Source organism: Semicossyphus pulcher, unplaced genomic scaffold (assembly GCF_022749685.1).
Source record: "Semicossyphus pulcher isolate SPU_LCO1_2020_fin unplaced genomic scaffold, fSemPul1.0.p SCAF_5, whole genome shotgun sequence".
NCBI classification, from domain to species: Eukaryota; Metazoa; Chordata; class Actinopteri; order Labriformes; family Labridae; genus Semicossyphus; species Semicossyphus pulcher.
In genome coordinates, this window is record NW_027211726.1 from 3,134,975 (window position 1) to 3,161,892 (window position 26,918).

General features: G+C 42.9%; 1 pseudogene and 1 gene segment (V, D, J or C); one reads left to right on the top strand and one right to left on the bottom strand.

Annotated features, from left to right (window-relative positions):
• Nucleotides 1-1,780: 1,780 nt before the first annotated feature.
• Nucleotides 1,781-26,515, bottom strand: LOC138608636 (Ig kappa chain V-III region MOPC 63-like). The segment is given in 4 exon segments: nucleotides 1,781-2,106; nucleotides 2,663-2,697; nucleotides 25,991-26,321; nucleotides 26,429-26,515. Coding segments are annotated over 4 exon segments (744 nt in total).
• On the top strand, nucleotides 4,809-15,783 carry LOC138608544 (uncharacterized; annotated as a pseudogene).
• Nucleotides 26,516-26,918: the final 403 nt, after the last annotated feature.

A 26,918-nucleotide genomic window follows, 5' to 3' on the forward strand; every position in this document is an offset into this window, starting at 1 on the left:
CTTAAAATGCTTTTTCTTTGCTGTGATTTTTATATGACTAAAAATGAAGGAGATAAAGGTCTCAGACTGGAGTCACAGTTTTTATATGAAGAGTTGTTCCCTTTTTTATTACAGGACACAAATAACTCACAAACACCTGTTTATTGAAAATTCATCTCAGTTTTACATTTTATGAAAAAAATTAAAAAGAACCAACACAGAAAAAATACGAAACATGTGACTAACATGTCCACAAATCACCAGATCAGTGTTCTATAAGATTATTCAAGTTTTTGAGCTCTGAGGGGGAAACAGCATGATATGTTGATGTCAGCTACAGTTCACTCACTCAGACATGGTGGTCTGCAGCACAGGGGCTCCACAGGGTACAGTGCTCTCCCCCTTTGTCTTCACCCTGTACACTTCAGACTACAGTTACGACTCTGGGAGCTGTCACCTCCAGAAGCTCTGCGATGATACAGCCATCATCGGGTGTGTATCCGAGGGGAACGAACAGGAGTACAGTGAGGTCATCACGGAGTTTGTCGACTGGTGTGAGCTCAACCATCTTCAGCTCAACGCCAGCAAGACGAAGGAGGTGGTGATTGACTTCTGCAGGAGGACACCCCGGACTGCACCGGTGAACATCCAGGGATTGGATATTGAGAGGGTGGAGACCTACAAGTACCTGGGAGTTCACCTCAGTAACAAACTGGACTGGTCACACAACACAGACGTCTTGCACCTGCTGAGGAGACTGAGGTCCTCTGGAGTATGCGGGGCTCTGTTACGGACATTTTACGGCACTGTGGTGACGTCTGCACTTTTCTATGCAGTGGTCTGCTGGGGAGGAGGGAGCACAGAGAGGGACAGGAAGAGACTAAACAGACTGGTCAGGAGGGCCGGTTCTGTCCTGGACTGTCCTCTGGACTCCATAGAGGAGGTGGGTGAGAGGAGGATGTTAGCCAAGCTGACATCTATCATGGACAACCCCTCCCACCCCCTGCATGAGACTGTGGGGACCTTAAGCAGCTCCTTCAGCAGCAGACTGAGACACCCACCCTGCGAGAAGGAGCGCTACCGCAGATCCTTCAGCCCATCTGCAGTCAGACTTTATAACATCAGCATCACTGTCTGATCACAATACTCTGTCACTCATCCACCAGTCACTACATGGCAGCTGCTTTGCACTGTTTTTCTATGTGTCCATATCTACTGTAACATATTATTAAAGTATACTTTGGTACATGTACTGATGCATTTTTATTACCTCATCCATACCGTGCAATTATGTCTGTGCTAATACCTCTCATGTGCAATTTTTATTTATTCTGCAATATTTCACTTTACTCATCATCAACCATATCACCATGATACACACCGTGTGTGTTTTTGGTGCAGTTTTTTTGCACAAAAACGTAACCATCCACAATAAGTGAAAGGTGTACATAGTGTATATATTTAGGATTATTTTTATATTATTGTATTTTATTGTCTTTTTGTCTTGCCTCTTTTATCCATCACTTGTTTTACCCTGTCCTTTACTTTGAGCTGATCAATAAAGTGTATCTTATCTAATCTTATCTTTAATGATACAGTCTGTATCAAAGAAAGAAAGTCTCAGGACAATTCACTGTTAGAATATACATGATCAAATCTTTATTGTTTGAAATGGTGAAACCATTAACACAAGCAGAAACACGTTCATGTTGAAACAGAGAGAAAAAGAGTTTAAGAGACAGGGGGTCGGACTGAGAGCAGGAGCAGAGGAAAACCAGGAGCAGAGTCCCAGTGAGTCAGATCAGTACTGGGAACACTGGTCTCTCCTCAGAGTCTCTGAGAGAGGAGTCTGGGAGCCCTGGGAGGCCTCACAGGTCACAGAGCCCACCTTCCTCCACTGGTCTGCAGTGAGCCTCAGGGTGCTGCTCCAGCTGTAGCGGCCGTCCTTCTCCAGCACCGCGGGGCTGCTGCTGTCCTCCCCGCTGCTGCTGCTGCTGCCGTCCACCTTCCAGGCCAGACTCCAGTCTGAGGGGAAGCCCTTGTTGGCCAGGCACATGAGCGTGGCCTTCCCCTGCTGCAGCTCCTCACTGGAGGGGGGCAGCACCGTCAGGGTGGGACGGACATCACCTAGGAGACACCAATCAGGTTAGAGGACAGGGAGCACACAGCTGTCAATCAAACAGCAGACACTTGGACACCTTTACTGTGTGAGAGTTGATTTTTCTTTAAAAAAGAAATATTTTCTGCATCAAACATGAACAAACTGAATTGAAACATTACTTTACACATTAGATTTAGTATTTGTGCAGAAACTTACTTCCAAACTCCAGTCTGGTTCCTCCACCAAAAGTCCACCACAGTGATACAAACTCATTGAGCCGCCGTACAAAAACCTCTCACTGTAGAGAGACACGGCTCTCTGACTTTGACACACTGAACTAAACTTTCAAACTACCAAGATGCAATTTTACAATGAAAGTGAGAAACTATAATTAACCCAGCTTTATATTTTCCATTACAATGATTTTTTGTATTTCTATTGCTGGGCTGAATTTTGTCTATATCCCTGTAAAAACATTCAATTAAAAAGTGAAAGGAAACTTTTGTCCTCCAGTTTGAATAGAAAGAAACAATAAAGAAAAGAAGCTCCTGAAATCATTTCAAGTGTAAATATTTGACTTACTTCCAAACTCCAGTCTGGTTCCTCCACCGAACGTGTACCACAGTGATACAAACTCATTGAGCCGCCGTACAAAAACCTCTCACTGTAGAGAGACACGGCTCTCTGACTTTGACACAAACAAACTCACCAAAATGAGTCTCTGTGTGCAAGATTTTTACACATTCAATCAAAACTGACAATAATACAATGCTACAAAGTTTAAGACAGCATGTTTTTATTGATCATGTTTTAATGTTGGAACTATTTTGTTTCTGTAGTGTTTAATTTGTTAGAACCAAAGACATTTTTTCTACATCAATTTGTCCAGAAGCATGAACCTAAAATCAGATTGGATTGGTGTTAAAAGATGTTTAATCAATAGTCAGATTCATTGATTGATCCATTATTAAACAGCATCATCAGGGTAATAAAAGGGGACACACACACACACACACACACACACACTACAAACATATAGTATCCCAGATTCAACTTCACATCATTGTTGCTGTAACCTCCAATGAACATGAATTACAAAAATCTTAAATATGAAAAGAATAATTTGGTTGACATTAAATGACCATAATCATCACAGCTTCTTTTATCAATCTGTCTCCATTATAACCTCCTCCCCGAGGAACACGGTCATAGGCCTTCTCCAAGTCTACAAAACACATGTAGGCTGGATGAGCAAACTCCCATAAACCCACAAGCAGCCCTGCAGGGGTAAAGAGTTGGTCCACTGTTCCATGTCCAGGAAGAAATCTGCATTGTTCCTCCTGTACCTGAGGATCGACCATCAGCCGAAGCCTCTTTTCCAGCACCCTGGAATAAACTTTATTTGTGAGGCTGAGAAGTGAGATGTCCTGATAGTTGGGGCTCACCCTCCAGTCCCCCTTATTGAAAATGGGAACCATCACCCCGGTCAGCAATTCCACAGGCACTGTCCCAGACCTCAACTGGACATTGAAGAGGCGTGTCAGCCATGTCAAGAGCCTTTAGCATCTCACGGTGAATCTCACCTACACCTGTTGCCCTGCCACTGAGGAGCTTCTTGACCACCTCAGCGACCTCTGCCAAGGATATAGATCAGGCTTCCCAAGGATCCTCAGACTCTGCCTCCTCATCAGAGACGTTTTGGTTGGGATCAATGACTGTATATACAGATGGACAACACGTCTCCATCTGCTCCCATTGTACGAAATTGATGCCAAAATAACCCCTGTGATAGGCGCTGCCACCTTGCGATGGTGACGTCATATGGAGCCAGAGACTGCGCAGTAGAGATCGGCGAGTGAAGCGGCCGTAGCCACTTCCGCTAACCCAAACACACACTTAACTTACCGAAAAAACAGCAAGGATCCCGTACACCGACGTGTTTCCAGCAGAACAGCTTCTCTGTGTTGGTCTGAGGTTATCGTTCACAGGTATGGAAACTTCAATGACTGTAGTGATTGTTTTAGTTACGTTTCCACGTTTTCGTCCTCCACTCTGCTCGCCCGGAACTGATTGGTTGCAGGAGCCCAATTTGTCTACAGAGCTGTCAATCATCATTTTGACAGCATCAAATAACTAATTAAAAATAAACTTGTCAGAAAAATGAACACTTGGACATAAATCAGCATGATAACTTTAATGACAGAAACCATGTTTGACAAAAATTTATCGGGCGTGTATTTTGATTTTATAGTTTGACCCATGTCCCACCTGTTAACATGGAGGAGGCGGGCTTTATGACCTACACTGCAGCCAGTCAGCAGGGGGCGCTTTTAGGGAGCTGTCATGTCGTCCATCTTTTTATACAGTCTATGGTTGGAATCAAGCGTTCCTCAAAGTGTTCTTTCCATCGTCTGACGATATCCCCAGTCTGGTTCAGCAGTACTCCATCCCTGCAGGAGACAGCCTGAGCCAATCCCTGCATCCCCCTCCTGAGTCGTCTAACGGTTTGCCAGAACTTTCTCGAGGCTTTCTCCTCAGCCTCCCTGAAGTTCTCCCACACCCGGGTTTTTGCTTCAGCAACCACTGAAGCCACAGCCCTTCTGGCCACCTGGTACCTGTCTGCTGCCTCTGTAGACTCCTGGGGCAACCAAGCCCAAAAGGCCTCCTTCTTCAGCCTGATGACTTCCTTCACTGCTGGTGTCCACCAACATGTTCTCAGGTTCCCACCATGACAGGTACCGACGGCCTTCTGGACACCACTCCTAAAATCATTACATTTTACAACTTTTCCAACGATTCCAGAAACAAGAGAAACACCTTGTGTCACTTACTGTGGCTTAAGATAGTGCTATCATTATAAAATTTTTACAGTCACTCAATCAACTCATAAATCTTAACCTTAAATTCCTGAGCACAGCATGGAAGGTTGGAACATTATTAGATACAAACATATCACTTGCACTCGTCCACCTTGATACCTGAAGTAGGATTTGAAATGCATCATTGTATGCTACCTGAAGCTTTTTCATCTTAGCTTTACTGTAGGTACACCACAGGTGGGCTGTGTAGAGTGGAGTACAGTCAGCTCTAAAAAGTTCTGTTTTAACAGCACCGGTGCACATCATCATCACTTAAGTCTGTGATGTAGCTGCTGCTAGAGCTCGAGCTAAATCGATTAATCTGCTGTAATTATCATCACTGTGGTTATTCAGCTGCTGTGTACTTAAACAGATACTAGTTTTCATCAAGCACTCTCGTTGTTGCATTAGCGTCATATCTGCTAAACCCTTAACTTTATACTCGCTTAGCCGTTAGCTCAGCAGCTAGCTTAATCAATTGAAATGTCTTCTCCTTCTCTCTCCTGCTCTCCTGATCTGCCCTGTTCGGTGTGTCAGATGTTTAGCTCTACCTCGACCTCCTTTACGGATAAGGGTACTTGTATGAAATGTAGTATTTTTGGAGCTATGGAGGCGAGGATCACGGAATTAGAGACGCGGCTCTGCACCTTGGAAAACCAAGCATCGCTAGCTGCTGTAATCAGCAGCAAGCCCCCAGGGCCAGTAGCCGGTGCGGGCCGACCTAGCGTAGCTTCTCCCCCGGCAACTCCCGAGCAGCCGGGATGCAGTGGCTGGGTTACTCTCAGAGGGAAGCATAGCCGCAAGACGAAGCACACGGTTCACCACCAACCACTTCACGTTTCGAACAAGTTTTCCCCACTCAGCGACACACCCGCTGAGAAACCAGCTCTGGTTATTGGCAGCTCCATAGTCAGAAACGTGAAGTTAGCGAAGCCAGCGGCCATAGTGAAATGTATTCCTGGGGCCAGAGCGGGCGACATCGAGTCAAATTTAAAACTGCTGACAAAGGATAATCGTAAATTTGATAAGATTGTAATTCATGTCGGCGTTAATGACTCCCGGTTACGTCAATCGGAAGTCACTAAAATTAATGTTGAGTCGGTGTGTGCATTTGCAAAGACGATGTCGGACTCCGTAGTTTTCTCTGGACCCCTGCCCAATCTGACGAGTGATGACATGTATAGCCGCATGTCATCATTCAACCGCTGGCTGTTGAGGTGGTGCCCAGCAAACGATGTGGGCTTCATAGATAACTGGCAGACATTCTGGGGAAAGCCTGGTCTTATCGGAAGAGACGGCATTCATCCCACTTTGGATGGTGCAGCTCTTTTGTCTCGTAATATGGCTAAGTTTGTTAGTCGTAAAACCTGACAAACCAGAGTTGAGACCAGGAGGCAGAGCTGTAGTCCTACACACTCCTCTGAGCTTCCCTGTGAGCAGTTTCCCAGCCACAATGTTAATGTTATAGAGACTGTGTCTGCCCCCCAACCCAGGCCTTTTATTACAATTAATTCAAACTCAAATAAAAAAGGAGTAAATCCAAAAAAATTAATAAAAATTAAAACAACAACCAAAGTTATGCCAAAAAATATGAGAATGAAATGTGGTCTGTTAAATATCAGATCCCTGTCATCTAAAGCTCTATTAGTGAACGATCTGATATCAGATTATCATATTGATTTACTCTCTTTAACTGAGACTTGGCTGTGTCAGGAAGAATATGTCAGCTTAAATGAATCCACTCCTCCCGGTCATCTTAATACTCATATTCCTCGAGACACTGGTCGAGGTGGTGGAGTGGCAGCTATCTTCAGTTCTAGTCTTCTAATCAACCCTCGACCAAAACTTAGTTTCAGCTCTTTTGAAAGCCTTGTTCTGAGTTTTTCACACCCAGCTTGGAAAACTTTACAGCCTGTTTTATTTGTGATAGTATACCGCCCTCCTGGCGCATACTCTGATTTTCTAACTGAATTCTCAGAGTTTTTATCAGATTTAGTCCAGTTCAGATAAAATAATTATTGTAGGGGACTTCAATATTCATGTAGATGTTGATAATGATAATCTTAGCATGGCATTTATGTCCCTTTTGGACTCTATTGGTTTCACTCAAAGTGTAAACCAGCCTACTCACCGCTTTAACCACACCCTCCACCTTGTTCTAGCTTATGGCCTTGAAACCGAAAACTTAATTGTCTTCCCACAAAATCCTCTTTTATCAGATCACTATTTAGTAACATTCGATGTCCTATTAACCGACTACTCTCCAGTTAACAAACATGTACTCACAAGATGTTTGTCTGATAGGACTGCAGCTAAATTTAAGGAAACAATTCCAGCTGCTTTTAATTCTTTACCACATCTGTTTACTACAGAAAGCTCTTGTGCTAATGTTAGTCCCTCTCAGCTTGATCAGTTTGTTGATAGTACTGCAGGTTTGCTGAGAAGTACTCTAGACTCGATTGCCCCCTTAAAAAAGAAGATTATTAAACGACAGAGGCTAGCTCCATGGTATGACTCAGAAACTCGTAACTTGAAGCAAATGTCGCGTAAATTTGAAAGGATGTGGCGATCCACCAAAACAGAAGAGTCTCGTTTACTCTGGCAAAATAGTCTTAATAAATACAGGAAGGCCCTACGGCATGCTCGAGGTGTCTACTACTCCTCCCTCATAGAAGAACATAAAAACAATCCCAGGTACCTTTTCAGCACTGTAGCCAGGCTGACAGAGAGTCACAGCTCCACTGAGCCAAGTATTCCTATAGGCCTCAGCAGTGACGATTTCATGAGCTTCTTTAATGACAAAATCCTAAAGATTAGAGACTCTGTAACCTCCGGCCGTTACCTGGTGCAGATGTATCTTTGGAAGCTGCTCACACACCTGATGTTTACACTGTTTTTCTCCAATTGACCTTCCTGAGCTAAATTCTCTGATATCTTCGTCCAAACCATCGACCTGTCTTTTAGACCCGATTCCAACCAAGCTGCTTAAGGAAGTCTTTCCCTCAATTAGCACTTCTTTACTAGATATGATCAATATGTCTTTATCGACGGGCTATGTACCCCAGTCTTTTAAACTAGCTGTAATTAAGCCACTTCTTAAAAAGCCTACCCTAGATTCAGGCACCTTAGCTAACTATAGACCTATATCTAACCTTCCTTTTATCTCAAAGATCCTTGAGAAAGCAGTCGCTAATCAATTATGTGACTTTCTTCATAACAACAGTTTATTTGAGGACTTTGAGTCAGGATTTAGAGTCCACCATAGCACTGAGACAGCACTTGTGCGAGTTTCAAATGATCTACTTCCTGCTTCAGACAGAGGACTTCTCTCTGTACTCGTCCTGTTAGATCTTAGTGCCGCTTTCGACACGATAGACCATCACATCCTGTTACAGAGATTAGAACATTTAATTGGCATTACAGGATCTGCACTAAGTTGGTTTAAATCTTATCTATCAGATCGATCTCAGTTTGTTAATGTTCATGATGTGTCCTCTATGCAAACCAAAGTTAGTCATGGAGTTCCACAAGGTTCTGTGCTCGGACCGATTCTTTTTACCTTATATATGCTTCCTCTGGGTAATATCATGAGGAAACACTCCATTAATTTTCATTGTTATGCAGATGATACTCAGTTATACTTATCTATGAAGCCAGACGAAACCAATCAGCTATCTAAACTAGAAGCATGCCTTAAGGACATAAAGATCTGGACGACTAGAAACTTTCTGCTACTTAATTCAGACAAAACTGAAGTTATTGTGCTCGGCCCAAAACACCTTAGAGATTCTTTCTCTAATGATATAGCTGCCCTAGATGGCATCAGCCTGGCATCCAGCACTACTGTTAGGAATCTGGGAGTTCTATTTGATCAGGATATGTCCTTCATCTCCCACATAAAACAAATATCAAGGACAGCCTTCTTTCATCTTCGCAACATAGCAAAAATCAGACACATCTTGTCTCAAAACGATGCAGAAAAACTAGTCCATGCATTTGTTACTGCCAGGTTGGATTATTGTAACTCGTTACTATCAGGCTGCCCTAATAAGTCACTAAAAACTCTGCAGCTGGTACAAAATGCTGCAGCACGTGTGCTGACAAGAACTAGGAAGAGAGATCACATCTCTCCTGTATTAGCCTCTCTGCACTGGCTTCCTGTAAAATCTAGAATAGAATTTAAAATCCTTCTTCTTACTTACAAAGCTCTTAATGGTCAGGCACCATCATATCTTAAAGAGCTCATAGTGCCATATTACCCCTCTAGAACATTGCGCTCCCAGGATGCAGGCCTGCTTGTGGTACCTAAAGTCTTTAAGAGTAGTGTTGGAGGTAGAGCCTTCAATTACCAGGCCCCCCTCCTCTGGAACAATCTACCAGTCAAGGTCCGGGAGGCAGACACCCTCTCTTCTTTTAAGAGTAGACTTAAAACTTTCCTCTTTGACAAAGCTTATAGCTAGGGCTGGCTCAGGCTTGGACTAGCCCAGAGTTATGCTGCTATAGGTTTAGACTGCCGGGGGGATCTGACACACCAAGCTTCTCTCTCTCTCTCTCTCTGACTCTCTGACTCTCTCTCTCTCTCTCTCTCTCTCTCTCTCTGTCATATTAATGCAGCTCATTAACTCTGTATCTTCTGGTCCCATTAACTTAATTAGCTCCCATTACTAACCACATATCTTCCCGGGATTTCTTGTGCTCCCTTGTCTTGAAGGTTCCTGAGGATCGTTGCTGCAGACCACCTGCTGCTGTGGACCTGCTCGACTGCAACAACTACTAACATCAGCCTTCCCCATAGTATCATTATTGTTGCTGCTAATGCTAATAGTAGACCTGTTGACTTCAACTGTTACAATTACGATTACCTCAGCCTTTATCATTATTCTGCTTCTCTCGCTAATTTATTTATTTATTTATTTATTTAGCCAATCTTCACCCTAGTCTACCACTATTATTGGCATTGTAACCATAAGTATGTGTCTGTTGTTGTTCATGTAACAAGGACATATATTGTTGTGGTAACAAGAACATATGTTGTTGTTGCTCTCTTTGCCTGTCTCATCTCCTTCTATCCCATTTTCGGCCCATCCAGTCGAGGCAGATGGCTGTTCAACATGAGTCTGGTTCTGCTCGAGGTTTCTGCCTGTTAAAAGGAAGTTTTTCCTTGCCTATGTGCCGAATTGCTAAGTGCTACTCATGGTGGATTCATGTTGGGCCTCTCTTTAAATAACTTAACAAAGAGTCGGTCTAGAACTGCTCTTTCTGTATAGTGTCTCGAGATAACCCTGGTTATGATTTGGCGCTATACAAATAAAATTTGATTGATACAATTTGATTGATTGAAGTCATTCCTGATTATGTGACCTCAGTATTTTACTTTATTCACGACACTAAGCGCTTGATCAGAAGTAATGAATGAAGGAACATTTTGCTTCTGATCCTCTTTGGTTTTAACAATCATGATGACGTTCTTTTTTTTTTTTAAACTCGATGTCGTACTGAACACCAGAAATAGAGCATCTTTCTGTGACTCGATTTGCTTTCATTCAAATATTCATCACACTTAAATGTCAGATCTCAGTCATTTTGTATCACTTGATGCTGATGATATCCTGCTTTATATTTCTAATACATTTTCTGACCTGTTTAAATTTATCCAAAGAATTCATTATTTCTTCTTACAAGTTAAGGACTTACAACATCTGAAGCATCAACAGCAGACTTCAGTGATGCTATGCTTTTATCATTATGAGTAGATTATATACCAAATATGACCAATTTTAATGGTTACAGACAAACATGCAAAACAGAGAGAGACAGCTCAACACAGTGCAGACTGAGAGCAGCAGCAGGGTGAAACCAGAAGCAGAGTCCCTGTTGGAGTCGGTCAGAGCATTTCCATAGAGAGCCACTTTGCATCAGCAGCACCATGCTCCAGTGCTCTGGGAGAGTTTATAGTCCTGACAGTTGAACACTGGATGACTGACAGCTGTCCTTCATGACAACAGAAGCCACAGAAATCCTCCTCATCAAAAACATGACTTTGACCTCCGTCCTCATCTGGACTCTCCTCTGCTGCTGCTTCACAGGTAAAGTCCAGAGAATCAAACTCCTCTCCTCTATGAACATCCGTCCCTCTGAAATGAAGCCGACAAAACCATGACGCTGCTTTATGTGTTTGTCTCTGTATCCTCAGAGTCCAGAGGCCAGGTCACAGTGACTCAGCCTGCAGCAGTGAGCTCTGCTGTGGGAGGCTCCATCACCATCACATGTCGGACCAGTCAGAATGTTCATGGTAATAACTGGTTACACTGGTACCAACAGAAAGATGGAGGAACTCCTAAACTGCTCATATATACTGCTAGCAGTCGAGCATCAGGGATACCAGGTCGTTTTAAAGGCAGTGGATCGAACTCTGACTTCACTCTGACCATCAGTGGAGTTCAGGCTGAAGATGCAGCAGTTTACTACTGTCAGAGTGCACACTACATCAACAGTCAGTGGGTGTTCACACAGTGAAAAAGCGTCGTACAAAAACCTCCCTCAGTCAGACTGAACAGAAGCTGAACTGACTGCTGCAGCTGGAAGCTACTGCAGAGACTGATACACTTCACTGAGGACACACACGAACACACACACACACACACACACACACACACACACACACACACCCACACCCACACAGAAATTAACCAATATATGAAAAGATGCTCTTTTATACACCATAAAAACAACACATACACAACATAGACACAATATAATATTCTAAAAGTATTAAACTAAACAACTCTTAACTGGTACCTGCCTTTGAAAAGTTCCTCAGGGTCTTCAGTGTCTCACTGGAGTGACTCCTAAAGGTTTAAGGTCCTCATGTCAAAGGCACTGTTACCTTCACTTCTGAGTCGCCACATGTAACTTAGATATGATTCTCAATTCAAGGGGAGCCAGTGGGAACAAGAAATCTAGACAGGTGTGATGAGGTCGTTTAATGAACTGAATTCATGAGTCATACAACAGCCCTCTGGACCACTTGTTAGTATTATGGTGAGGCTAAAGAAAGTTACAACAAGTGTGTGTATGATGAGCTTCACCTCAGCTTGAGGTAAATGGGCCTAAGTTTAAAATCGAATCTCAACAGGACAAAACAGAAGTGAATCAAACATGTCCCCTTCTGCTGAAGAGTCAATGCCTGGTCAGAAGTCTCACAAACATTTTTGCACACATAATTAAGACATGATGAAATAGAAACATCTGAAAACTTTCATATTCAAACTTTTATAAGACAGAAAAGTTTCAGCATTTCTTCTCAGAGTAACACAAAGTGAAGATTCTCTTGTACGCTGATGATATCCAGTTATACATCCCAAAACACCCGATCTATTCTTCAAGTCCATAATGTCACCAGGAATTAAAACCTATTCTCTCTCCTTTATATTATGAAGTGACTTTTTAAATAGATAAAGATGTCATGGGGAAATCCACAAAGAGATAAAAGCCTTTTAAAAAAAAGAATATTTTAAGAAGAGATTTGAAAGCAGAGACAGATTTGACAAACCGGATTTCAGCAGGTAGGTCATTCCAGAGTTTAGGAGCTCGGACTGCAGAAGCCCGATTGCCCTTAGTCTTTGATCGTGCTCTGGGTAGAACCATGAAACATCATGAGCTGATCTGAGAGGGCGTCCAGGCTCATTGGAGGTTAGAATAGAATAGAATAGAATATCTTTATTTGTCATTGTAACAAGTACAACGAAATTAAAAGTGTCAACCAATCTGTACAACATAAGAAAATAAATCCACAAAGTCAAGCATGCATTCTGTATTGTGTCATTGCACTGATCCCTTGTAAAACATATTGCACACACAATGTGTTTGTCTGTGTTGAGTGTGGTGATTGCTGTTGGGAAAAAACTGTTCTTAAATCTGATTGTCCTTGTTTTAATGCTCTGTGTTGTCTGCTTGACGGCAGCAGTTCAAACAGAATGTGTCCAGGGTGTGAATTGTCCTTAATAATGTTGTGCGCCTTTTTGAGGCAGCGGGAGTTGGACACACACGTACACACACACACACACACACACACACACACAAATTTGGGTTTTATTTCATTTGATCGGGACACAAATTCTACACACTGATACAAATAAGTAATTATATGTACAACAAGCTAAAGATGAGTAGAGCTCTGGTTTGCTTTGAGTCAACATTTGACCTTTGTTGTGACAGATTTTATATCTGTGATTAATTTAATCTCAGCTGATAATGTGTTCCAGAGTTGACAGCCCTTCATGGAGAAAGATGATTGTCCAACTTTCGATGTACAATCTTGTATTTTACAGTTGCCATTCATTATGCTCCTAGTTACTCTGTTACTGTCCTGTCTGTGGATATATCTGGAAAGTCAAAATCATTCATTGTGATTAACCTTCCTCTTGTGTTAGGGTCGGCACCGACCCGTTTTTAGGTTTTAAATGCATAAAAAAAAACACATACATTTGTTTATTGCACCAAGGCTTTTTGACTTTCTCAGGAACCTCTATTTCAAGAAAATAAAACAAAAAACATTTTTTTCACTAAATTATAAAATGCTCTGGTTAAAATTATGACCTTTGTGTTGTTCCGGTTGGTTTCGACCCAGTTATAATAAAAAGATTATAAAGCAATAATTAGAGCCAAAACTGAAATCATAAGTGCACTGTCAGCCAACATACTGACAGCCAGCTCCTCTCCCAACATGTGACCTTTAGGGGACTCTCACTTTGCCTTGTTTTCTCCTTACCTGCACAAAAACAAAACAAACAAAGACAGGCATGTCCAGACATGTGAGGCCAATTCAGTATAGAGTTGGTGACTTGCAGAGTGCACATCTCCAATTTACAACATGTAAAAATGAGAAGAAGATTTTTCTGAGGAGGAAGACAATGTGGACTATCATCCAGAAGAAACAGACACATCTGATGAGTCTGATGAGGAGGTCACCGGTGGTGAAGCTGCTCCTGCTGAAAGATTCAAGTCCAAAAGTGGTAAGATCTGTTGGAGCTCAGTACCTCCTGATTTACATGGCAGGGCAGCTTCTGCAAATGTCATCAGAATGACCCCTGGAATCACAAGGTTTGCTGTGACGAGAGTCAGTGACATCAAGACATGTTTTGAGCTGTTTGCCATTGTCACTTAAAAGAGTCATCATTGCTATGACAACCCTTGAAGGAAAAAAAGTCCATGGCGACATCTGGAATGACATTGATGAGGAATACCTGGATGTTTATATTGGTGTTCTTCTTCTTGCTGGAGTGTACAAATCCTGCAATGAGGCCACTGATAGTCTCTGGGACACATCGACTGGCAGAAATATTTTCCGGGCAACAATGTCACTTCAGACCTTTCAAAAGATATCAAGAGTCCTCAGATTTGACAACAGAGAGACCAGAGCAAGATCTGACAAGCTTGCCCCCATCAGGGATGGCTGGTTAGAGATGGGTGCAGCTCCTTCCACTGATGTTCAACCCAGCGCCAGAGGTGACAGTGGATGAACGTTTTGTCCCTTTCTGAGGAAAATGCCCCAATACATGCCCAGTTAGCCAGGGAAGTACGGCATTAAAAATCTGGGCAGCCTGTAATGCAAAAACCAGTCATGTCTGGAATCTACAGATTTACACAGGCAAACCTGTGAGTGGCATCCCTGCTATTTTCTTGAAGTAAATATATATGGGTCGAAATTGACCCGTAACACCATAAATGTTACTATAGTTAATAATATTAAAATGAAAAAATACATAAAACAAATTTATTTAAGAGATGAGTTCTAATACCCCTCAGTGATAGTCAGGTTACAAAACAACCTTTTATTTATTTATATGATTCTCTTGAGGTTCATTTTACCTTTTTTTATAGAAAACGAGGGGTTTACTGAAAAAAAAGGCCCGGGGGCCCACACCAAAAGTATTAAAACCAATATTTTCATGGATAAGGAAGCCTAACAAGGTAACCAAGAGATGAGAAACAAATTGGATGATAAATAATTGTTTATAGTATATTTTACAGCTGGTTTAAGACACAGGTCAAAACCGACCCATTAACATAAGAGTTGCTAACAGAAAGCTAACACAAGAGGAAGGTTAATCGTAACAGACAAACATGCAAAACAGAGAGAGACAGTTCAACACAGTGCAGACTGAGAGCAGCAGCAGGGTGAAACCAGAAGCAGAGTCCCTGTTGGAGTCGGTCAGAGCATTTCCATAGAGAGCCACTTTGCATCAGCAGCACCATGCTCCAGTGCTCTGGGAGAGTTTATAGTCCTGACAGTTGAACACTGGATGACTGACAGCTGTCCTTCATGACAACAGAAGCCACAGAAATCCTCCTCATCAAAAACATGACTTTGACCTCCGTCCTCATCTGGACTCTCCTCTGCTGCTGCTTCACAGGTAAAGTCCAGAGAATCAAACTCCTCTCCTCTATGAACATCCGTCCCTCTGAAATGAAGCCGACAAAACCATGACGCTGCTTTATGTGTTTGTCTCTGTATCCTCAGAGTCCAGAGGCCAGGTCACAGTGACTCAGCCTGCAGCAGTGAGCTCTGCTCTGGGAGGCTCCGTCAGGATCACATGTAGGACCAGTCAGGATGTTGCTAGTACTAGCTTTTTTCACTGGTACCAACAGAAAGATGGAGGAACTCCTAAACTGCTCATTTACTATACTAGCAGTCGAGCATCAGGGATTCCAGATCGTTTTACAGGCAGTGGATCAAACTCTGACTTCACTCTGACCATCAGTGGAGTCCAGGCTGAAGATGCAGCAGTTTACTACTGTCAGAGTTATCACCAGATCAACAGTCAGTATGTGTTCACACAGTGAAAAAGCGTCGTACAAAAACCTCCCTCAGTCAGACTGAACAGAAACTGAACTGACTGCTGCAGCTGGAAGCTACTGCAGAGACTGATACACTTCACTGAGGACACACACACACACACACACACACACACACACACACCCACACACACACACACACACACACACACACACACACACACACACACACACACACACACGCACACACACACCATACATAAAGGCAAAATGGGACAATTAAAGAGAAGACTCATGACCTTTGACCCCTCCTGCACACTGACTCAGTACCATTTCAACCTCACAATTCCAAGAAAACACAAAGACAGATGATCATCTGAGAACTTATAAGGTCCAAACAAAGCTTTACATCCTTTAAATGATATGTTTTTATATGTTAGCTCACATATATTTGGCTCCTCACTGAAGTTAAATGTCCAAAGATGAAGCTGTGAGAACTCTGTTATCACTTCAGCCAGTTGGTAACATCTGTCAGTCGTCTGTTTCTGCAGTAAAACCATCAAACAAGATAAAACAGTGGAGCTAAAGGGCTAATTGTTGTGCACAAAGTACATCAAACTGAAACTCTATTATTCCACAAGGAGACTGGACACGTTCCAAGATGATCCATTATTCCAATGAAAGTGTAATTAATGGATCAGGTACTTTGACTCAGGTGATGAGTGAAAGAACAAAGAGTCTCATTCATTTCTAGGTCCATGCTCAACACAAAGTTACTACCATCTTATTCTGTGAAGCGTCTCCCTCGTACCTACTGTGGCACACAGTTAATGTTGTTATTATGAGTTGATCAGAGTCTCTTCAGAAAACATGAAGCGTTTGATTTCTTAAAATGCTTTTTCTTTGCTGTGATTTTTATATGACTAAAAATGAAGGAGATAAAGGTCTCAGACTGGAGTCACAGTTTTCATATGAAGAGTTGTTCCCTTTTTTATTACAGGACACAAATAACTCACAAACACCTGTTTATTGAAAATTCATCTCAGTTATACATTTTATGAAAAGAATTAAAAAGAACCAACACAGAAAAAATACCAAACATGTGACTAACATGTCCACAAATCACCAGATCAGTGTTCTATAAGATTATTCAAGTTTTTGAGCTCTGAGGGGGAAACAGCATGATATGTTGATGTCAGCTACAGTTCACTGACTCGGACATGGTGGTCTGCAGCACAGGGGCTCCACAGGGTACAGTGCTCTTCCCCTTTGTCTTCACCCTGTACACTTCAGACTACAGTTACGACTCTGGGAGCTGTCACCTCCAGAAGCTCTGCGATGATACAGCCATCATCGGGTGTGTATCTGAGGGGAGCGAACAGGAGTACAGGGAGGTCATCACGGAGTTTGTCGAGTGGTGTGAGCTCAACCATCTTCAGGTCAACGCCAGCAAGACGAAGGAGGTGGTGATTGACTTCTGCAGGAGGACACCCCGGACTGCACCGGTGAACATCCAGGGATTGGATATTGAGAGGGTGGAGACCTACAAGTACCTGGGAGTTCACCTCAGTAACAAACTGGACTGGTCACACAACACAGACGTCTTGCACCTGCTGAGGAGACTGAGGTCCTCTGGAGTATGCGGGGCTCTGTTACGGACATTTTACGGCACTGTGGTGACGTCTGCACTTTTCTATGCAGTGGTCTGCTGGGGAGGAGGGAGCACAGAGAGGGACAGGAAGAGACTAAACAGACTGGTCAGGAGGGCCGGTTCTGTCCTGGACTGTCCTCTGGACTCCATAGAGGAGGTGGGTGAGAGGAGGATGTTAGCCAAGCTGACATCTATCATGGACAACCCCTCCCACCCCCTGCATGAGACTGTGGGGACCTTAAGCAGCTCCTTCAGCAGCAGACTGAGACACCCACCCTGCGAGAAGGAGCGCTACCGCAGATCCTTCAGCCCATCTGCAGTCAGACTTTATAACATCAGCATCACTGTCTGATCACAATACTCTGTCACTCATCCACCAGTCACTACATGGCAGCTGCTTTGCACTGTTTTTCTATGTATGCATATCTACTGTAACATATTATTAAAGTATACTTTGGTACATGTACTGATGCATTTTTATTACCTCATCCATACCGTGCAATTATGTCTGTGCTAATACCTCTCATGTGCAATTGTTATTTATTCTGCAATATTTCACTTTACTTATCATCAACCATATCACCATGATACACACCGTGTGTGTTTTTGGTGCAGTTTTTTTGCACAAAAACGTAACCATCCACAATAAGTGAAAGGTGTACATAGTGTATATATTTATGATTATTTTTATATTATTGTATTTTATTGTCTTTTTGTCTTGCCTCTTTTATCCATCACTTGTTTTACCCTGTCCTTTACTTTGAGCTGATCAATAAAGTGTATCTTATCTAATCTTATCTTTAATGATACAGTCTGTATCAAAGAAAGAAAGTCTCAGGACAATTCACTGTTAGAATATACATGATCAAATCTTTATTGTTTGAAATGGTGAAACCATTAACACAAGCAGAAACACGTTCATGTTGAAACAGAGAGAAAAAGAGTTTAAGAGACAGGGGGTCGGACTGAGAGCAGGAGCAGAGGAAAACCAGGAGCAGAGTCCCAGTGAGTCAGATCAGTACTGGGAACACTGGTCTCTCCTCAGAGTCTCTGAGAGAGGAGTCTGGGAGCCCTGGGAGGCCTCACAGGTCACAGAGCCCACCTTCCTCCACTGGTCTGCAGTGAGCCTCAGGGTGCTGCTCCAGCTGTAGCGGCCGTCCTCCAGCACCCCGGGGCTCCTGCTCTGCGCCCCGCTGCTGCTGCTGCTGCCGTCCACCTTCCAGGCCAGACTCCAGTCTGAGGGGAAGCCCTTGTTGGCCAGGCACATGAGCGTGGCCTTCCCCTGCTGCAGCTCCTCATCGGAGGGGGGCAGCACCGTCAGGGTGGGGACGAGTCGTCCCACTGGAGGAGGCAACAGAGAGACAACATGAAGAAAGTAGAAGAAGAAAACTCCACCCTGTTAGATGCAGCCTAAGTCTGCTGGGTCTCCTCCTCAGATTGGATGAAAGTGGTCTTCTGTGTTTCACTTCCCTCTCTGAGCTGAGTAACCATGACAACAGACAGGCATCACTGCTGAACCATGAAACAGACAGGTTTCAGTGCTAAAGATAACGTCTCAAGCGGGAAAGTCTTCAGTGTTCAATCATTACATGTTCTGAAAAATACAACGAGCCTTCACCTTCAGCTCGTTCCAAACTCATCAGAGTGTTTTAATTCTCACCATTTCCACAAACATCACTATTTAAACAGGACAAAAGAGACACTTTACTGCTGAGAAACTGTGTCACTGCTAAAATACAGTGTGTAGTAGCTGCAGTGACATTATAATATCCATTGATTGTACTGAGTATGTGAAATGATCCGACTGTGGGAAGAGCAAGTAAGACACATGCAATTGTTACTGATAATACTCTCACTAAATAAATACTTTGTAGATTTCTTGATCTGAAATATAATAATTATCACATTTAAACAATGTAACATTTATTTCAGTCTGAGTTTCAAAAAGATCTTTTAATGAGGGAAAAGTTTGTTATCTGACTTTTGAAGAACAATAAAATGATGATCGTATACTAACTGTCATTATGAACATTGGAGTGAAGCTAAAGACTTCTTTCATCAGACACAATGTTATCTGTACAACACTGGAGTAATGCTGACATCAATTATATTAAGATTTAGTTTCAAAGACAAAATGTTTTGTTTGTATTCAATAAACAAGAAAAATGACTGAGTTTGAGTTCATGTAGAAGTCAAAGTTACTTACAGTTAACTTCCAGTCTGGTTCCTCCACCGAACGTGTACCACAGTGATACAAACTCATTGAGCCGCCGTACAAAAACCTCTCACTGTAGAGAGACACGGCTCTCTGACTTTGACACAAACAAACTCACCAAAATGAGTCTCTGTGTGCAAGATTTTTACACATTCAATCAAAACTGACAATAATACAATGCTACAAAGTTTAAGACAGCATGTTTTTATTGATCATGTTTTAATGTTGGAACTATTTTGTTTCTGTAGTGTTTAATTTGTTAGAACCAAAGACATTTTTTCTACATCAATTTGTCCAGAAACATGAACCTAAAATCAGATTGGATTGGTGTTAAAAGATGTTTAATCAATAGTCAGATTCATTGATTGATCCATTATTAAACAGCATCATCAGGGTAATAAAAGTCCCTGTTGGAGTCGGTCAGAGCATTTCCATAGAGAGCCACTTTGCATCAGCAGCACCATGCTCCAGTGCTCTGGGAGAGTTTATAGTCCTGACAGTTGAACACTGGATGACTGACAGCTGTCCTTCATGACAACAGAAGCCACAGAAATCCTCCTCATCAAAAACATGACTTTGACCTCCGTCCTCATCTGGACTCTCCTCTGCTGCTGCTTCACAGGTAAAGTCCAGAGAATCAAACTCCTCTCCTCTATGAACATCCGTCCCTCTGAAATGAAGCCGACAAAACCATGACGCTGCTTTATGTGTTTGTCTCTGTATCCTCAGAGTCCAGAGGCCAGGTCACAGTGACTCAGCCTGCAGCAGTGAGCTCTGCTGTGGGAGGCTCCGTCACCATCACATGTAGGACCAGTCAGAATGTTTATAGTTCGGGCAGCACCCACTATTTAGCCTGGTACCAACAGAAAAATGGAGGAACTCCTAAACGGCTCATTTATGCTGCTAGCTATCGAGCATCAGGGATTCCAGATCGTTTTACAGGCAGTGGATCAAACTCTGACTTCACTCTGACCATCAGTGGAGTCCAGGCTGAAGATGCAGCAGTTTACTACTGTCAGAGTTTTCACAGCATCAACAGTCAGTATGTGTTCACACAGTGAAAAAGCGTCGTACAAAAACCTCCCTCAGTCAGACTGAACAGAAACTGAACTGACTGCTGCAGCTGGAAGCTACTGCAGATACTGATACACTTCACTGAGGACACACACACACACACACACACACACACACACGATCTTCTCCTGACCTGTGTTATAAGAAAAGAATAGCAGGATGACAAAAGGCTGGTTATAACCTTCGACTTCAGACTTGATCAATGAATTTTAACAATGTTTGGTGTGAGTTAATTATCAGTCAGAAATTATTAAAATAAATGAATAAGGCAGAAACGTTTTGGAAGAATGTTTCAACGTAGTGAGTTTCAAACTAAAGTGCTTTCCCTCTGAACAAACGATATCAGAAAGCTGTTTGAAGCTAAAACAGATTTCCTTGTTAAAAATCGTGATCATTTAAAAGGTCATGAAAGGGATACTGTGGCAGGGCTGCCTGCTAAGCCTGGTCGTCTCTTGTCTTGTGGATAAGGGGCACACAGTCAGCTTGGTCCATCTTTCTTCAGTCTGAATTTGTCTCAGGAACCCTTCTCTTCTTTTCAGAATGTTTCAGGTTCTTCAGGTGATATCATCCTGACTCAGTCTCCTGGAGCTCAGTCTGTTGTTCCAGGACAGACTGTTTCTATCAGATGTAAAGCCAGTTCATCTGTGAGCGATGATCTGGTACCTTCAGAAACCTGGAGAAGCTCCTAAACTCCTGATTCATGGTTCTACGACCCGTTAATCTGAAGTTTCAGATCATTTCAGTTGGAGATTATTACTGTCAGCATGATTACAGCTTCCCGTTCACAGATTGATACGTCGTACAAAAACCTCCAGCACTGGTTCCCAAACGTTTTCAACTGGGCCCCCCTTTGGTAGATGAACATGTTTTCAAGAGGGACACTGAAGTTATCATGAGTACACCTTTCTTCTTTCCTACAACTTCATTCACAACATGAGAGACAAACCTACAACAACTATTTTCCCCGATCATTGAGGCATGACAAAGTTCAAAGACAAACACTTGTTACTATTCTGGCTTCTTGTCTAACTAACGGTTCTGATGTGAAATAAATGGAAAAGAAAACCAGACAGAAATCAACATATTATGATTCTTTTTTTATTGTGTTGAACAATTAAAAATATCAACAAATCAGCAAGCAAGAACAAATGTTTAACTAGAGACACAGCGAGAAAGAGACGGTGTATCACAGTGCAGACAGGAAGCAGGAGAAGGGTAAAACCATAGCAGAGAGCTATCAAGTCAGATCAGTACTGGGAACACTGGTCTCTCCTCAGAGTCTCTGAGAGAGGAGTCTGGGAGCCCTGGGAGGCCTCACAGGTCACAGAGCCCACCTTCCTCCACTGGTCTGCAGTGAGCCTCAGGGTGCTGCTCCAGCTGTAGCGTCCGTCCTCCAGCACCCCGGGGCTCCTGCTCTGCGCCCCGCTGCTGCTGCTGCTGCCGTCCACCTTCCAGGCCAGACTCCAGTCTGAGGGGAAGCCCTTGTTGGCCAGGCACATGAGCGTGGCCTTCCCCTGCTGCAGCTCCTGATCGGAGGGGGGCAGCACCGTCAGGGTGGGGACGAGTCGTCCCACTGGAGGAGGCAACAGAGAGACAACATGAAGAAAGTAGAAGAAGAAAACTCCACCCTGTTAGATGCAGCCTAAGTCTGCTGGGTGTCCTCCTCAGATTGGATGAAAGTGGTCTTCTGTGTTTCACTTCCCTCTCTGAGCTGAGTAACCATGACAACAGACAGGTTTCAGTGCTAAAGATAACGTCTCAGGCGGGAAAGTCTTCAGTGTTCAATCATTACACGTTCTGAAAAATACAACGAGCCTTCACCTTCAGCTCGTTCCAAACTCATCAGAGTGTTTTAATTCTCACCATTTCCACAAACATCACTATTTAAACAGGACAAAAGAGACACTTTACTGCTGAGAAACTGTGTCACTGCTAAAATACAGTGTGTAGTAGCTGCAGTGACATTATAATATCCATTGATTGTACTGAGTATGTGAAATGATCCGACTGTGGGAAGAGCAAGTAAGACACATGCAATTGTTACTGATAATACTCTCACTAAATAAATACTTTGTAGATTTCTTGATCTGAAATATAATAATTATCACATTTAAACAATGTAACATTTATTTCAGTCTGAGTTTCAAAAAGATCTTTTAATGAGGGAAAAGTTTGTTATCTAACTTTTGAAGAACAATAAAATGATGATCGTATACTAACTGTCATTATGAACATTGGAGTGAAGCTAAAGACTTCTTTCATCAGACACAATGTTATCTGTACAACACTGGAGTAATGCTGACATCAATTATATTAAGATTTAGTTTCAAAGACAAAATGTTTTGTTTGTATTCAATAAACAAGAAAAATGACTGAGTTTGAGTTCATGTAGAAGTCAAAGTTACTTACAGTTAACTTCCAGTCTGGTTCCTCCACCGAACGTGTCCCACAGTGATACAAACTCATTGAGCCGCCGTACAAAAACCTCTCACTGTAGAGAGACACGGCTCTCTGACTTTGACACAAACAAACTCACCAAAATGAGTCTCTGTGTGCAACATTTTTACACATTCAATCAAAACTGACAATAATACAATGCTACAAAGTTTAAGACAGCATGTTTTTATTGATCATGTTTTAATGTTGGAACTATTTTGTTTCTGTAGTGTTTAATTTGTTAGAACCAAAGACATTTTTTCTACATCAACTTGTCCAGAAGCATGAACCTAAAATCAGATTGGATTGGTGTTAAAAGATGTTTAATCAATAGTCAGATTCATTGATTGATCCATTATTAAACAGCATCATCAATCAAATCCAACTTTATTTGTAAAGCACTTTAAAACAACCACAGAGGACCAAAGTTCTGTACAGAAGAATAAAAGACACAAAATACACAGCTCACACGAGGCATAAGATACAAATAAATAAATAGAAAGAGATAAAAAATAAATAAAATAGACATAAAATACAAATAAAATCAACGCCTTACAAGGTGTCAAAGGCCAAGGAGAAGAGGTGGGTTTTAAGAAGACATTTAAAAACAGACAGTGAAGAGGCCTGTCTAATGTGCAGAGGCAGATCTTTCCACAGTTTTGGAGCCACAACAGCAAAGGCACGGTCCCCTCTGAGCTTACGCTTAGTTGTTGGCACACTCAGAAGCAGCTGATCGACTGACCTGAGAGCACGGGTGGGTGTATAGGGGTGTAGCAGCTCAGAGAGGTAGGGCGGGGCAAGACCACTGACAGATTGAAAAGCAAATAAAATAGTTTTGAAATGGATCCTAAAATGTACGGGCAACCAGTGGAGTGAGGCTAGAATGGGGGAAATGTGCTCATGTTTACGTGTGCCAGTTAAAAGACACGCAGCAGCGTTTTGTACCATCTGGAGACAGGCGATGGAGGACCCACTAACCCCCACATACAGTGCATTACAGTAATCCAGCCGAGTGGTGACAAAGGCGTGGATTACTGCCTCAAAGTGCTGCCTCGGAAGAATTGGCTTTATTTTGTTCAGCTGCCTCAACTGGAAAAAGCTTGACTTAACGACAGTCCTGATCTGACTGTCGAGCACAAGATCAGAGTCCATTTTAACCCCTAGGTTTGTGATGGTGGGCTTAATATACTGGGACAAGGAGCCAGGATCTCCAAGGGAGGTCCCAGAGGTGCCTCTTTGCCTGTCTCTATCCTGCATCTCCTTCTATCCCATTTTCGGCCTGTCCAGTCTCTTCAGATGTTCAACATGAGTCTGGTTCTGCTCGAGGTTTCTGCCTGTTAAAAGGAAGTTTTTCTGCCAATGTGCCGAATATTGCTAAGTGCTACTCATGGTGATTCATGTTGGGCCTCTCTTTAAATAACATAACAAAGAGACGGTCTAGACCTGCTCTGTTTGTAAAGTGTCTTGAGATAACTCTGGTTATGACTTGGCGCTATACAAATAAAATTGGATTGATTGATTGATTGATTGATTGATTGAACGTCAGAGTCTGGACCTCATCCTGGGAGGTGGATTCATCCCCACCTAAGATGAGTCCAACCACCGTCCGGTCACCTGCTAATTCTATAATAGAGTTTGAGGCATGGGTGGGTGTGCAGTCAAATGTGTAAAGTGAGGACAGTAGTGGGCTCAGCTCCAGCCCTGTGGGGAACCAGTGCTGAGAGTGAGGGTGGAGGAGAGGTGGGGGCGGAGCTTGACACACTGAGGGTGATTTATGAGAAAGTCCATAATCCAGGGTCAGAGGTGAGCGGAAAGGCCGAGGTGAAGCAGTTACCTTATCTGCATGTCTGGTAGGATTGTTCTGAAGGCGGAGCTGTAGTCAGTGAAAAGCATCCCGACGTAGGTCCCTCTGTGTTCCAGAGGTTCTCGTGTCGTGTGAAGAGCTAAGGTGATGCCATCCTCCAAGGACCTGTTTTCCCTGTCTGCAAATTGATGAGGGTGGAAGGTGGGAGGGAGGCTGGTTTAAATATGCCTCAGTACTAGTCTCTCAAGGCACTTTGTAACAATGGGACTGAGAGTGACGGGTCTGTAATCATTTAGACTGTCGACAGCAGGCTTCTTTGGGACTGGGATGATCATGGCTGATTGAAGGCAGGGTGGGACGATAGCATGTGCAAGGGACAGATTAAAGATGTTAGTGAAGACAGCAGCAAGCTCGTCTGCGCAGGCCTTAAGAACCTTTAATAAAAAGTACATTGTTTCAATGCTTTCCTGCTGAATGCTTCAATTATGAACTTTAATTTTCTGTGTCAGTGTCTTGTGCCTCAATGAAGGATATCATGTTTGTCAGTCACTGAGTTAGACTCCAAGATTGGATGTTTGTCCAACACCTCTTGTGGCACTCATAGACAGTATGTGCATTTGTGTAAAGTGTAAAGTGTTTAAATCTAATAAATGAAGTGAAAGTTACTGTGTGTGTGTGTGTGTGTGTGTGTGTGTGGGTGTGTTGTGGTTCATATTTTCTTTCAACCAAATTTAGTTGAAATGTCTTTTATCAAGCTTAAGGTCAGAGGTCATGACCAATCTTTTCTTGTCCAACAGTGATTGTCTGAGAAAACAAATGAGAAAATATGACCATAATTGTATTAAATAGGTGGAGAAAAGCTTTTTCTGCTTGACAAAAGTATGTGTGTGTCTGTGTGTGCGTGTGTGTGTGTCTGTGTGTGTGTGTGCGTGCGTGTGTGTGTGTGTGTGTGTGTGTGTGTGTGTCCTCAGTGAAGTGTATCAGTCTCTGCAGTAGCTTCCAGCTGCAGCAGTCAGTTCAGTTTCTGTTCAGTCTGACTGAGGGAGGTTTTTGTACGACGCTTTTTCACTGTGTGAACACACCCTGACTGTTGATCTCGTGAAGACTCTGACAGTAGTAAACTGCTGCATCTTCAGCCTGGACTCCACTGATGGTCAGAGTGAAGTCAGAGTTTGATCCACTGCCTGTAAAACGACCTGGAATCCCTGATTCTCGAGTGCTAGCATAGTAAATGAGTAGTTTAGGAGTTCCTCCATCTTTCTGTTGGTACCAGGCTAAGGCATGTTTAGTAGGGTTGCTGCCCCAACTATAAACATTCTGACTGGTCCTACATGTGATCCTGACAGAGCCTCCCAGAGCAGAGCTCACTGCTGCAGGCTGAGTCAGTGTGACCTGGCCTCTGGACTCTGAGGATACAGAGACAAACACATAAAGCAGCGTCATGGTTTTGTCGACTTCATTTCAGAGGGACGGATGTTCATAGAGGAGAGGAGTTTGATTCTCTGGACTTTACCTGTGAAGCAGCAGCAGAGGAGAGTCCAGATGAGGACGGAGGTCAAAGTCATGTTTTTGATGAGGAGGATTTCTGTGGCTTCTGTTGTCATGAAGGACAGCTGTCAGTCATCCAGTGTTCAACTGTCAGGACTATAAACTCTCCCAGAGCACTGGAGCATGGTGCTGCTGATGCAAAGTGGCTCTCTATGGAAATGCTCTGACCGACTCCAACAGGGACTCTGCTTCTGGTTTCACCCTGCTGCTGCTCTCAGTCTGCACTGTGTTGAGCTGTCTCTCTCTGTTTTGCATGTTTGTCTGTTACCATTAAAATTGGTCATATTTGGTATATAATCTACTCATAATGATAAAAGCATAGCAACAGAAAACCAACGAGTCACATCACTGAAGTCTGCTGTTGATGCTTCAGATGTTGTAAGTCCTTAACTGGGAAGAAACTGCTGCTCGAGTAAATATGCAAGTTTGAACTGGTCTGTTTATTTAATACTTAA